Source organism: Martes martes, assembly GCF_963455335.1.
Source record: "Martes martes genome assembly, chromosome: 6".
NCBI classification, from domain to species: Eukaryota; Metazoa; Chordata; class Mammalia; order Carnivora; family Mustelidae; genus Martes; species Martes martes.
This window is the reverse complement of record NC_137893.1, coordinates 76,679,995-76,693,881: the sequence shown is the minus strand read 5'-3', so window position 1 is coordinate 76,693,881 and position 13,887 is coordinate 76,679,995. Positions and strand designations below refer to the sequence as shown.

The 13,887-nt window shown below is 35.7% G+C and overlaps 1 protein-coding gene across 2 annotated transcripts in view; it reads right to left on the bottom strand.

Moving 5' to 3' along the window:
* Positions 1-13,887, bottom strand: part of TRDN (triadin) — a 391,091-nt gene that overhangs the window by 309,639 nt on the left and 67,565 nt on the right. For both annotated transcript variants that reach the window (XM_080806278.1, XM_080806279.1), the window contains exons 3-4: positions 11,480-11,644; positions 10,393-10,425 (exon numbers count right to left, since the gene is read on the bottom strand). In XM_080806278.1, coding sequence (XP_080662404.1) covers positions 10,393-10,425; positions 11,480-11,644 — 198 coding nt within the window. The remainder of the gene's footprint in view (positions 1-10,392; positions 10,426-11,479; positions 11,645-13,887) is intronic.

Below are 13,887 nucleotides of genomic sequence, written 5' to 3'. Positions count from 1 at the left end.
GATGCTGGCCTCATAAAATGAGTTTGGAAGTTTTCCTTCCATTTCTATTTTTTGGAACAGTTTCAGGAGAATAGGAATTAATTCTTCTTTAAATGTTTGGTAGAATTCCCCTGGGAAGCTGTCTGACCCTGGACTTTTGTTTATTTGGAGATTTTTGATGACTGTTTCAATCTCCTTACTGGTTATGGGTCTGTTCAGGTTTTCTATTTCTTCCTGGTTCAGTTGTGGTAGTTTATATGTCTTTAGAAATGTATCCATTTCTTCCAGATTGTCGAATTTGTTTGTGTAGAGTTTCTCATAGTATGTTCTTATAATTGTTTGTATTTCTTTGGTGTTGGTTGTGATCTCTCCTCTTTCATTCATGATTTTATTTATTTGAGTCCTTTCTCTTTCCTTTTTGATAAGTCTGGCCAGGGGTTCTCTCAAAGAACCAGCTCCTAGTTTCATTGATTTGTTCTATTGTTTTTTTAGTTTCTATTTCATTGATTTCTGCTCTGATCTTTATGATTTCTCTTCTCCTGCTGGGTTTAGGCTTTCTTTGTTGTTCTTTCTCCAGCTCCTTTAGGTGTAGGGTTAGGTTGTGTATTTGAGACCTTTCTTTTTTCTTGAGAAAGGCTTGCACCACTATATATTTTCCTCTCAGGACTGCCTTTGTTGTGTCCCACAGATTTTGAACCATTGTGTTTTCATTATCATTTGTTTCCATGAATTTTTTCAATTCTTCTTTAATTTCCTGGTTGACCCATTCATTTTTTAGAAGGATACTGTTTAGTCTCCATGTATTTAGGTTCTTTCCAAATTTCCTCTTGTGATTGAGTTCTAGCTTCAGAGCATTGTGGTCTGAAAATATGCAGGGAATGATCCCAATCTTTTGATACCTGTTGAGACCTGATTTATGACCCAGGATGTGGTCTATTCTGGAGAATGTTCCATGTGCCCTAGAAAAGAATGTGTATTCTGTTATTTTGGGATGGAATGTTCTGAATATATCTGTGATGTCCATCTGGTCCAGTGTGCCTTTATTTCCTTGTTGACCTTTTGCTTAGATGATCTGTCCATTTCAGTGAGGGGATTGTTAAAGTCCCCTACTATTATTGTATTATTGTCAATGTATTTCTTTGATTTTGTTATTAATTGGTTTATATAGTTGGCTGCTCCCATGTTAGGGGCATAGATATTTAAAATTGTTAGATCTTCTTGTTGGACAGCCCCCTTGAGTATGATATAGTGTCCTTCCTCATCTCTTATTATAGTCTTTTAAAATCTAATTGATCTGATATAAGGATTGCCACCCCAGCTTTCTTCGGATGTCCATTAGCATGGTAAATTGTTTTCCACCCCCTCACTTTAAATCTGGAGGTGTCTTCGGGTCTAAAATGAGTTTCTTGTAGGCAGCATATTGATGGGTTTTGTTTTTTTATCCATTCTGATACCCTGTGTCTTTTGATTGGCGCATTTAGCCCATTAACATTCAGGGTAACTATCGAGAGATATGAATTTAGTACCATTGTATTGCCTGTAAGGTGCCTGTTACTGTATAGTCTCTGTTTCTTTCTGATCTACTACTTTTAGGGTCTCTCTTTGCTTAGAGGACCTCTTTCAATATTTCCTGTAGAGCTGGTTTGGTGTATGGAAATTCTTTCAGCTTTTGTTTGTCCTGGAAACTCTTTATCTCTCCTTCTATTTTCAATGATAGCCTAGCCGGATATAGTATTCTTGGCTGCATGTTTTTCTCGTTTAGTGCTCTGAATACATCATGCCAGTTCTTTCTGGCCTGCCAGGTCTCTGTGGATAGGTCCGCTGCCAATCTAATGTTTTTACCCTTGTATGTTACCGACTTCTTTTCCCGGGCTGCTTTCAGGATTTTCTCTTAGTCGCTAAGACTTGTAAATTTTACTATCAGGTGATGGGGTGTGGACCTATTTTTATTGATTTTGAGGGGCATTCTTTGCATCTCCTGGATTTTGATGCTTGTTCCCTTTGCCATATTAGGGAAGTTCTCTCCAATAATTCTCTCCAATATACCCTCTGCTCCCCTCTCTCTTTCTTCTTCTTCTGGAATCCCAATTATTCTAATGTTGTGTCATCTTATGGTGTCACTTATCTCTCGAATTCTCTCCTCGTGGTCCAGTATTTGTTTATCTCTCTTTTGCTCAGCTTCTTTATTCTCTGTCATTTGGTCTTCTATGTCACTAATTCTTTCTTCTGCCTCATTTATCCTGGCAGTGAGAGCTTCCATTTTTGATTGCACCTCATTAATAGCTTTTTTGATTTCAACTTAGTTAGATTTTAGTTCTTTTATTTCTCCAGAAAGGGCTTTTATCTCTCTGGAGAGGGTTTCTCTAATATCATCCATACCTTTTCCGAGCCCGGCTAGAACTTTGAGAATCGTCATTCTGAACTCTAGATCTGTCATATTACCAATGTCCATATTGATTAGGTCCCCAGCCTTCGGTACTGCCTCTTGTTCTTTTTTTTGTGGTGAGTTTTTCTGCCTTGTCATTTTGTCCAGATAAGATTTGCTTTCTCCTCCTCTGGAATTCCGCTGTTCTCCTTGGTGAATGAAGTTGGTCTTGGCTGGGTTTCTTGTTGATCTTCTGGGGGAGGGGCCTGTTGTAGTGATTCTGAAGTGTCTTTGCCAGAGGAGGAATTACACCGCCCTTACCAGGGGCCAGGCTAAGTAATCCGCTCGGGTTTGCTTTCGGGAGCTTTTGTTCCCTGAACGCTTCCTGTAGAGTTCTGGAGGATGGGAATGAAAATGGCGGCCTCCCAATCTCCTGCCCAGAGGAGCCGAGAGCTAGGGGTCCCGCTCCTCAGTGTGCCCTCAGAGAAAAGCGCCCAATCACTCCTGTCCTCCTGGCCTCTGGTAGCGCTTGGAGAAAAGCACTCAATCACTTGCTCTTGGAGAAAAACTCTCGGTCACTTCTGTCTCCAGCCATGCGCTTGGAGACAAGTGCTCAGTCACTCTGTCTCCCTGGCCTCCAGCCGTGCTCCTAGCTCACCCAGCCTGTGCCTGGTTCAAGGTAACCCTGAGCTGAGAGCTCACTCCTTGGATTTGTCGCTGTAGCTGGCTTCCCCACTCTAATACCTGCGAGCTCTGGGACACTCAGACACCCGCGGTCCTTCTGTGACCCCGCGGGACCTGGGGTTATGCTGACCCCACCTGGGTTTCCCCCCGGTTTAGCCTCTGGAGTGATGTCTCCCAGTGGAGCAGACTTTTAAAAGTCCCAATTTTGTGCTCCGTTGCTCCGCCGCTTGCCGGGAGCCGGCCCCTCCCCCCACGATCTAGCTTGCCGTCGCTTTGGATTCACTTCTCTGCAGGTCCTACCTTTCAGAAAGCGATCGATTTTCTGTTTCTAGAATTATTGCTCTTCTTCTCTTTGATTTCCCATTGGATTTGTAGGTGTTCGCAATGGTTAGATAAGCTGTCTAGTTGATCTCCTGCTACCTGATGTCGTCTCAGCCTGCAACTTCTCAGCCATCTTGACTCTTCAAGCCCATTAAACTCTTCAATAAGGTTTTTTCAGTACATTATACTAAATAAGATAGTCTTTGACTCATTTACAATCATACATTGATTCTGTTATTAGTATGGAATAATTAACTTTATTAGGCATATCACATGAAATCTCCATTACAGTCATTTATTTTTTATCATACTTCTTTAAGATTTTATTTATTTACTTGAGAGTGAGAGAGAGAGAGTGCAAACATGAATGTGGGGGAGGGGCTGAGGGAGAAAAAGCAGCAGACTCCCCGCTGAGCAGGTAGCCCGAGTTGGGGTTCCATCCCAAGAATCTGGGATCATGACCTGAGCAGAAGGGAGATGCTTAACCAACTGAGCCACCCAGGAGCCCCTATTTACTATCTTATTAACAAACATTCATCATGAACTTTTGGGAATGCTGTACACAAAGACTTATATGTTCTCCTCTGCATAGCATATTGCTTAGCATGTAGAAAACACTTGAAAAAGGTTTATTGAAAAACAAATTTACTGAAGGGATAAAACATGTCAGTGCTCTGAAATAGTGATTATTTAAGGTGATTTAAGTGATTATTGACTATGGCGGAACATTGGGCCTTTATCCTCTGTTCTCACTTGGAATCCTTAGGTCATCCAGAGCACAAAATTCTCATTTTCATTACAGAAACTTTAATTATTTTTCCTTTGACATTACCTTAGAAAATTTTGGGAAACTGTATCTCCTTCTATATTTTGAATATAACTTCTAAATTTTTTATCATAAGTTTAAAAATTACAATTAATAGATTATTATAAATTTGGACTTTTAAAAATAAAATTGTTTCATCTGTTTAAAAAATGGGGTGATGGACCTGATGATGGTCCATCCATCATGGATGATACCACAATATTTTGAGATTCTTCATTGTGGATTTAAAATAACAAACAAGCTTTTTTAACAACTGGAAATTGTATATATTTTCTTTTTTCTTTTTGAATTCATACATATTTTCATTCCATTTCCCTCAAAAAATTTCATTCAAGAACAATATATTTTTATGATTGGGATTTTTTTCTTGACCATACTATCCACTTCTTTAGAAAAAAAGTATATGGTTTGAAATTTAGAATTTCTTTCATATCCTATGATTATAAGAATATGAAGGTTAATATTTTACAAATATTCATTAAAGTATTATTAAACCTGAAAAACAAAGTTTAAATTTTATTGGAAAGTCATTTCTCTCTTTATGGGATACATGCAACTTTAATTAGTTCATGTATTTGTGAATATGATTTACAGATGGAATTAGATAAGATGACAAATATAACCTTGTTTACTTTTAAAGATACAAATGTTGAGAAGCCTTATGAACATGTATGCACACATGCGTACATATGATTTATGCATGTACTTGTATATAGAGCTACACACACGTGCACCCACACATACACAGAGATGACAATTTTTTTATGATAATGTTATTTTTTTTTTAATCTTCTTCTAAGCAATGGTAAAATGACATAGGGAATCAATAAGGAATTTATTCTCAATGATCTCTGAGCTGAGTAACTAATGACTTCTTCAGTTACATTGGAAATAAAAATTTGAAAAACACACAAAAGTTTGTTACTCTATTCTGAGAGTCATTCATTTTCTGAATTTCCTGGACCTAAAATGATCTTATCAGACCCACCAAACAACTGCTAGATATTTTTACTACTTTCACTCAGGAGTACCTTGTGTAACTAATATACTCAGAAAGGATGAAGAAAAATCAAAACATTGCAAATGGTAATGATTTTGGATAAAAATAATACTGTCTTATGTACTTTTGCATGTACATCTTGCTTTAGGCATATTTAGGTATATTTAGGTATATTTCATCTAGACCTTGGATGCTACTCACTTTATTTATAAAAAACATTTGTCATGTTGGCTAATGGTCAAACCAGCCTTTGTTTTCAAACCTCTTACTCAAATTTACCTCTCTCAAAAAATGTAATTTTGTTTTGTAATTCAAAAAATTTTAGTCTGCATCTTTAGACAATTATTAAGAAAGAATAAGTTTTGCAACACACCTGGAAGATATGTTATTAAAAGTAGATGAAAAGACTAAAATGAAGTAGATTTAATACAATAAATTTATTTTAGAAAATAAGTTATAAAAACAAGACAAGCCAATATTCTATTGTAAATTATTTTATTTGTACTAATGTCATGTAATAAATAGGTAGAATTTTAAACTCTCTGTGAAACTAAGATATGGTAAAGAGTTTGACATTTCAGCAATATATGTGTGAGGGGGATATCAAATTCTAATGTTTTGCTTTTGGGACTAAATAAGTAACTCTCAAATATAAAATAAATAATTTTAATAATTTGGTAAGCTATCTTAAAATTGTATACTTATCAAGCAAAAGAGAATATGTATTAAATATATACATTTACATATATATACATGCATATAAAACCAATAGCTAGCATATAGTTTTATATTTTTTATTAATAGGAGGTAAAAAATACATATAAATAACAAATGGTGCATAATGTATTATGCATATATACATATGTACTTTAATATATGTATATATAGAGAGTAAATTGGTTCTACAAATAGCATATGACTTTTTTGTCAATAGGAGATACAAAATATTAAACATCTTACATTAGATGAAATAGAAAGGTTTGACTACAATTAGATTAAATGTTCTATAATATAATTACATAAAGTATGTTTTAAATTCCTTTTTTGAACAATACAGAATAAATCTGGAAGGTATCACAGAAGGGTATCATCTATGGGTTTAGTCAATGCATCTTTAAAAGTTTGGCTGTCTCAGAAAATATCCCAGTTATATTTAAAAGAATCAGCATCAGTAACCTACACTGCTTTGGTTGTTTCAAAGTGCTCTTTCAAGCCAATGGCACTTCCTAAAAGCAAGTATTGAGAATAAATGAAAAGAATTACTTACATTTAAATTTTTAAAAGGCATTTTTAGCTTCTAGTATTTCTTATCTATATTCTTTTTGCTTTGCTCTCATGGGACTCTTCCTCAAGAGGAATGTGATCTTTCACATTATGCAGCTAAATAAAAGGCGAAGTCATTAAATGAAACTGATTGTTGCTCGAGTCTCCTCTACTCCACCATATCTTTGGTGTCAGACCCTCCCATCAAGAAAAAGAGCTCTTGTGTATCGGCACCATGATTCTTCTTTAGCAGATGTATGCATGCAGGCCAGGGTAGAAAGGCCTACTGGTCTTTGGGGTGAGCATTCCAGCAATTTTAGGATGGCTGAAGGCCATTTCTCTATGTTGTAAAGTAGAAGTACTATTATGAACTTAGATGTGTTTTCAGGCAAAAATATTTGAGGAAAACATACAAATATAATTTCATTCCTTTATAGTTACCTGCACTTGTGTACCCCTTGGAAAGTGGGGCACTAGCACCCGTGATGTGCACCCTCCTGTGAAGAAGCTACACAACAGGAGACTCCAAATAATCAAAGTGCACCTACCACACAACACAACTAAGATTTACAGTGGTAGTTGATTTCCATAACTGTAAGTTTTAAATAACTATATAATAAAATATAATGTTTTATAATGATTCAGTGCCTTGGACGCTCATCATGTAGTGTTTGGTAATAGAATAGATTACTTTAAAATTTTGACAAGCTGAAAAATAAAGATGTATAAAGACACTATGTACTACATCTCACACCCTGAAGCTTTATTTATATATAACAACATAAGTCACAGAATTGCAGACTCAAAAATTTCATCCATATTAATAATCTGTTTAATACTCAATCCTGAAACCATGAGATTATTTGACTAGACCATCATCCCACATCAGCTTAGAACTGCAAGCTCCATCCATAAATAACCAGGTGGTTGAGTTTTTATTTCGATGAAAATAACAACTGGACAAATAAAACTAACAGTTTAAGTTCATTTAAATAAAATGCTTCGTAAAGACACAAAACAGTTAAATAATACCACAGACTGATAATTCAGGTTATATAAAATGGCTAAATATTATTGAATATATCTGAATGGGAGGGAAAGTATTTCGTGAGGAGATCAATAGAAAGTCATTTAAATGGATGAAAATGAAATGGTTTAGGACACTGTCATTTTATTTTATTTATTTATTTTTAAAGATTTTATTTATCTATCTGACAGACAGAGGTCACAAGTAGGCAGAGAGGCAGGCAGAGAGAGAGAGGAGGAAGCAGGCTCCCCGCAGAGTGGAGAACCCCACTTGGGACTCGATCCCAGGACCCCGGGATCATGACCCGAGCTGAAGGCAGCGGCTTAACCCACTGAGCCACCCAGGCGCCCAGGACACTGTCATTTTAGATTACCAAAACATGTATACTTCTTAAAGCACAATTTTTGAATATGAAAATATATTTAAAAATCCATCATAAGGGGCACCTGGGTGGCTCAGTGGGTTAAGGCCTCTGCCTTCAACCCAGGTCATGATCCCAGGGTCCTGGGATTGAGCCTCACATCGGGCTCTCTGCTCAGCAGGAAGCCTGCTTCCTCCTCTCTCTGCCTGCCTCTCTGCCTACTTGTGATCTCTGTCTGTCAAATAAATAAATAAAATCTTAAAAAAAAATCCTTCATAAAATAGGGATAAGCTCATAACATCTCTTCTCTAATAATAATACTTAAAATACACTTTTAAACATAGAATATAATTAGAAATGTTCTGCAAAATATTACATACTGCTTTAAAATTCTCATTGCCTCTATGACACTACAACGGAAAAGCTTATAAGTAAAAAAATATAGTTATTATAATGAAATATATTTCCTTCAGTCCACTTCAGCCAATGTTCATTATTGCATAGTTTCTATACCCAAGGTAGGATATACAAGATGTTTCCTTAGATGTTCATTTTCTCATGCAACTTTGTGAGTAATATTATTTAAAAAATATATTCGGATGATCTTAAATCAATTCTTTCAGTAATCCTTCAAGACATTAGTGTACGCGGTTTTGTTTTATTTTAAAGATTTTTTATTTATTTATTTGACAGACAGAAATCACAAGTAGGCAGAGAGGCAGGCAGAGAGGGGGGTGGGAGGAAGCAGGCTCCCTACTGAGCAGAGAACCCAATACAGGGGCTTGATTCCAGGGCCCTGGGATCATGACCTGAGCCGAAGGCAGAGGCTTTAACCCACTGAGCCACCCAGGCACCCCAGTGTACACAGTTTTAAACACATATCCTTTAGATTGTTTTAACTAATGAACATTACTGACATCTTTTTCAAAAGTTATCCCTAACAACTATTTAATAGTTTTTCTGCTGATTTTATAAAACAAGGCAATAATTTAAAGAATAATAATCAGTTTTGTGTGGATCTGCAATTTATGTTAATCATTACATGAAGAAATTTTGAAGTAATCCCACAGGGAAATTCAAATCAAAAGGAAAGAACAGATTCTTCACTGAATTCTAGGTAGTGATTTATGGAGAATATGATCTTATGATATTCCTGTAGAATTCATTTTATAAGTAAAAAAAAATGCTTTTCTCTCTTCCATATCTAATTGGAGCACACATTATACATAAACTTGTTTCCTGATAATGACTAGTAACTCATTAGCTTAAACTTTTACTATATTCTCGGCACTATCCATTGGAGATCAGCTGTTAAAAAAAAAAAACAAAAAACTGTTTCTAACCTCAAGAAGTTTATCAACTGATCTAGAATCTCTAAACCTGGGTTTAATGCCTGAACTACAGCTTGAGTTCTCATCCTGGATTTGTGATCAAGAAACGTGCCTTCTCCTCTTGATAACTTCCTAAATACTTTCGTTTCTTGCTTTCCCACATTTGGGTTTCACTAGTTTAGCTCTCATTTGTTGGACAAGTTACAAATTCAAATTTTCCAAATTAACACACACTAAGTGGATTTTGCCCCAGATAATGAGATAATCATCATCTGCTCAGACAAGGCTGAAGCTCCCAATTTGGATCCCACTGTTTGCATCTACAGTAGGTCTAAGCAGATAGCAACAGAAGCCAGCAAATTCTCCCCTGGAGTAAACACTCCCAAAAGCCCGCTGCTGAACATGTGCAGCAGTAACTGAAACATCACAACTGTATCAAGTCTGGCTATGTGCTGACTGTATCTCTCTGACAGCAACTATACTCAGGAATGGTATCCCTTCTCCTTATTGTCCCTTCTAGACAATTCTTACTCTTTCTTATAAAAATAATTGTCCCTGTGAGGCTCTTGTCCCATAACTATACGCCTTTTTTCTAGTCATATTGCTTCCATCTTTTGGATTTGTGATCATCTCAGTCAGTTATGGAAGATCCTAGCAAATATATTTCTACAAGAAATCTGTCTCTTCCACATCCAAGTACACCCAGGTAACTTTATTCCTTTGGGATGATACATGATACATACTGACTGGATAGGTCTTTGCCTCCAAGATTATTCTTTTCCATACTGTTTCACGCACCCTGTCCCTTCCTTATCACCTAAAGATGAAGAATATTAATAGTGAAAATAAAATAAGGAGGAAAAGAATAAAAATTTAAAATCAATAAATCTGGCCACAGTGAGAATAAAAATCATGGGCATCATCACCTTCTGGGCCATTTCTGAGGCTACAGAATTCACTCTTCATTCCTGCAATTCCAAGTCACAGGACTCTGTGTGTAGATGGATTTGCACATCTACTGAAGAGGGCATCAATTAAATAATTAACTGAAAAATAGTGCGGTCAGTCTCATTGGAAAGAATCAAGTATTTCTCTACCTAACTATAAATCTCAATTTAGTCATTCAACAAAAACTGTACATTAGAGATAAATTAAAGCTACAAGTCATGTAAAATATATTTGAATCATGCTGAAGATCAACATTACCACATTTTTTAAAGGTGAAAACGACCGACCTTTTTGTTTCAAGGGAGGCTCCTCTATTTCTCCTAAACCAAGACAAAAACAGTAAATTAGAAAAACTTTTAGCATTGAATAATACTGCCTCTCTCTTTTCCCATTTTCTTTTGTTCATTAAAAAAGCCATCTATTAGTTCTGACATTAGTAGTTCTTATATTACTTTGTCTCCCAAATTCCAGTTTTTAAGTATAAACTTTGTTTATGTACATTTATGTGAGATAGTTTCGCTTTTATGAGTTCAATAAAATCATGGCAGCAATCCAAATTATACATTATAGTTCATATATCATGTTCATTTCAGTTCTCTATTGTTCATCTCGACCTCTCACTGGGGCCAAACAAATACAAATTCAGACAAAGTCAGAGAAAGGGCTACAATAACAGCTTTCCTGGTAGTCATGACTGAATACATGATTTCTGATGACTAAGGCTGACCCTCCAAAATGTCATGTAAAAGATAGAATCATAAGGCTTTGTTCCATTCAGTAGTAGTTTACGTATGGTTGGGGTTTATTTCCTTTTGTTTATTAATATATATGAGAGAGTACATAGGTTAGTTGCATAATTATTGTGATGTTTATAATGTCCCTCCATTCTACACCTCCATTTGGTTCAATAAGTTTACTTTTGATTATGATTTTAGTAGAATTGCTTTCTATTTGATCATGAATATGACTTATATGTATAGAACATATGCCTATCAATTATTGCTATTATTTCAGTCTTCCTAAGGATAAAGATGAGAAATAGCTACTATTTTTTCCCCAAAGAAGCATATAGATGTGAGGTTCTATTGTGAGTTTGACCCTTTATAGTAAGACCCTTTCTACTATAATGCTACCCAAATGGTAGTATTTAATTCTGATATCTTTGCCATAATGACAGATGAGCTGTAAAATGCCAAATAGGGACCTATTTACTGAGTTTGGCAGCCTGTCAATAATGCTGTTAGACCTCAGAATCGTATTCATTTTGGTTTAGCCTGACCCAAGCACTCATTTATGTTTAAACTTAAGCAAACCACTATAATGCCTATCTAATATTGTTCTGAGAAGTTAGGTGGGTCTCTATGCTCTTTGTACCTTTATCAGTGTCCTCATCCCCATCATCATCATCTTCTTCATCACCCTCAGACGAGATGATGTCAGACAACAAAGAAAAGAAGCCATAGACCCAGTCCGTGGTTTCTTCCACAGCATCGTGTACAAGTTTTAGAGGATCTGAGCCAATCTTGGAAATAGAGCTCGCTAAAAGTAATTAAAAACAAGAGAAAAATTTTATAATCATTCCCCCCAAAAACTAAGAAGAGCCATTTATCCTGATTTGTGCCTTTGACACAAAATATGTCAATTTTATAAATGTAAATGCCTCTTGGCTACAATTTTTTGGGGTGCTCAGAAACAGAAACTATATTTCGTCATAGTATGCATGTGTGTTCAACTAAAAAGAAAAGTTATTGAATACTTATGGTACAAGACAGTATGGGGTTACCAAAAAAGAAATTGTCCTGGAGAAGTTTATAATCTAAATAAGAGTTTAATACAGGGCAATATTAGGAATGGATTGAAATAGTGTACATCTATGTTATTCAAATTGCAATATACACCCTGTGTTATGGATGCTCAGGAACAGAAGATATCGTTGTTGGCCCATCTTATACTGGAAAGTGTCGTGAAGAAGATAGCTCTGTAAATTTTTTAGGCAAACAATAAGTGCCAAGTAGATGTTAAGTAGCTGTGACTGAAGTAATACTAATAGGTCCATTTATTATAACTTGTGGTGTATCAGTAAAAATCTGAAATTGTCAAGGTAGTATTCATATCAGGTTCCAGCTAGATTCACTTTGTTTATCCTTTTTAGGCATCCCAGTACCTAAAAATTAAAAGTATATAAATTTCTAGTAACTTCAGTAGATAGAATTAGGAAAAACTGAAGTCTATAAATCTTCCATTTTTTTTTTATATATCCTGAGAAATAGAAACTATTTGGGAACTGAAAGATTAAAGAATAAAAATGCAAGCAAATAGACATAATAGGTATTTCTAAAATGTTGTCCTTCTCATTTTAATTACATGAAAATTACTCTGAGGGGACAGAGATAGTCTTTAATAGCTGATTGAAGAGGCGCTATATCTAAAAATATGGTATAAATTGCAACTGATTTTTCATCAATCTAAATTAAATTTTAGATTTACGTTTTCCTTAATTTTAAAAACTTTTTTTAGTTTTCAGGGATTTTTCTCCCTCTGATACCTTAAAAGAATAGAATTATATCAACATATGATATTATTTAAAGGTTAAGGACTCTAAAATTTGGCTTTTATTCTGAAGGAGATAGGAAGTCACTGGAAGGTTAAAGCAAAAAGTGAAGTGATTTGACTTATGTAACTTCATTCTCTGTGTTGAGGATTGAAAGAATGCCAGGTTGGAAACTGGGGGATCAGTAAGAGAACCAAATGAAATAAGCAAGGAGAAACATGATGGTGATTTCTATCAGAATGATAGTGTGTGTGTGTGTGTGTGAGAGAGAGAGAGAGAGAGAGAGAGAGAGAAATGTGGTCATTTTCTGAATGTACTTAAAAGATACAGCTAATCAGATAGGCTTATAGTTTGGCTCCTGGATGTGAGAGAAAGAGAGGGGTACAGGATAACTTCAAGGTTTTTGGCATGAAAAACTGGCACAAGGGAAATGCCATTTGTTGAAATGGGGAGGTCTGGAGAGAAACAATGTTTTTTAGGGGTCTCCTATAAGTACAAGAGTTTTAGACATATCAAACTTGAGTTGCCTATTAGACATCTATGTGGAGATGTAGACTTTGTACACCCCAATATGACCTACAGAAGAGAAGTCTTAACTGCAGGTAGAAACATAGGAGTTCAGTAGAGGATAGAAGGGATCCAAAATCATGATACTGAATGATATCAACAAGGAAGTGGACCCAGGAGCACATGAACATTTAGAGTACAGAGAGATCAGTCAGAGGAATGAACCAGCAATTGATTATGACAAGGAGAGAGGAGAGAAACAGAGACAGAGGTATATACACACATCTAGGGAGAGAAAAACATAAAAAAAGAGCGTAATGTCTTTGATGTCAAATGTGGAAATTGTCTTGAGGACAGGTATAGAGTTCAACTGGCAAATGCTGCTGACAGGTCAAGAAAGATGAAGACTGAGAATAGACCTTTAGATTTAATGATGAGGATGTCACTGGTGACCTTCAAAGGGCTATTTCAGTGGAACACATTCAAGACCAAATCAGAAGAATTTAGAGGTGGTAAGTACATTTTACTATAAAGTAAATGACAGAGTTTGGGCAATGTTTGGAGAGCATTAGAGTCATTATGGGTTCTCCGTTGTTTAGAATATTCCATTTTACACTGATGAGTAAGATCCTACAGAAAGGGGGAAGAGTGTGCACTCACTTAGACAGCACATATACTAAAAAGAGGGAAAGTGATATGAGAGAGGATTTCTGGGGAAATTTTA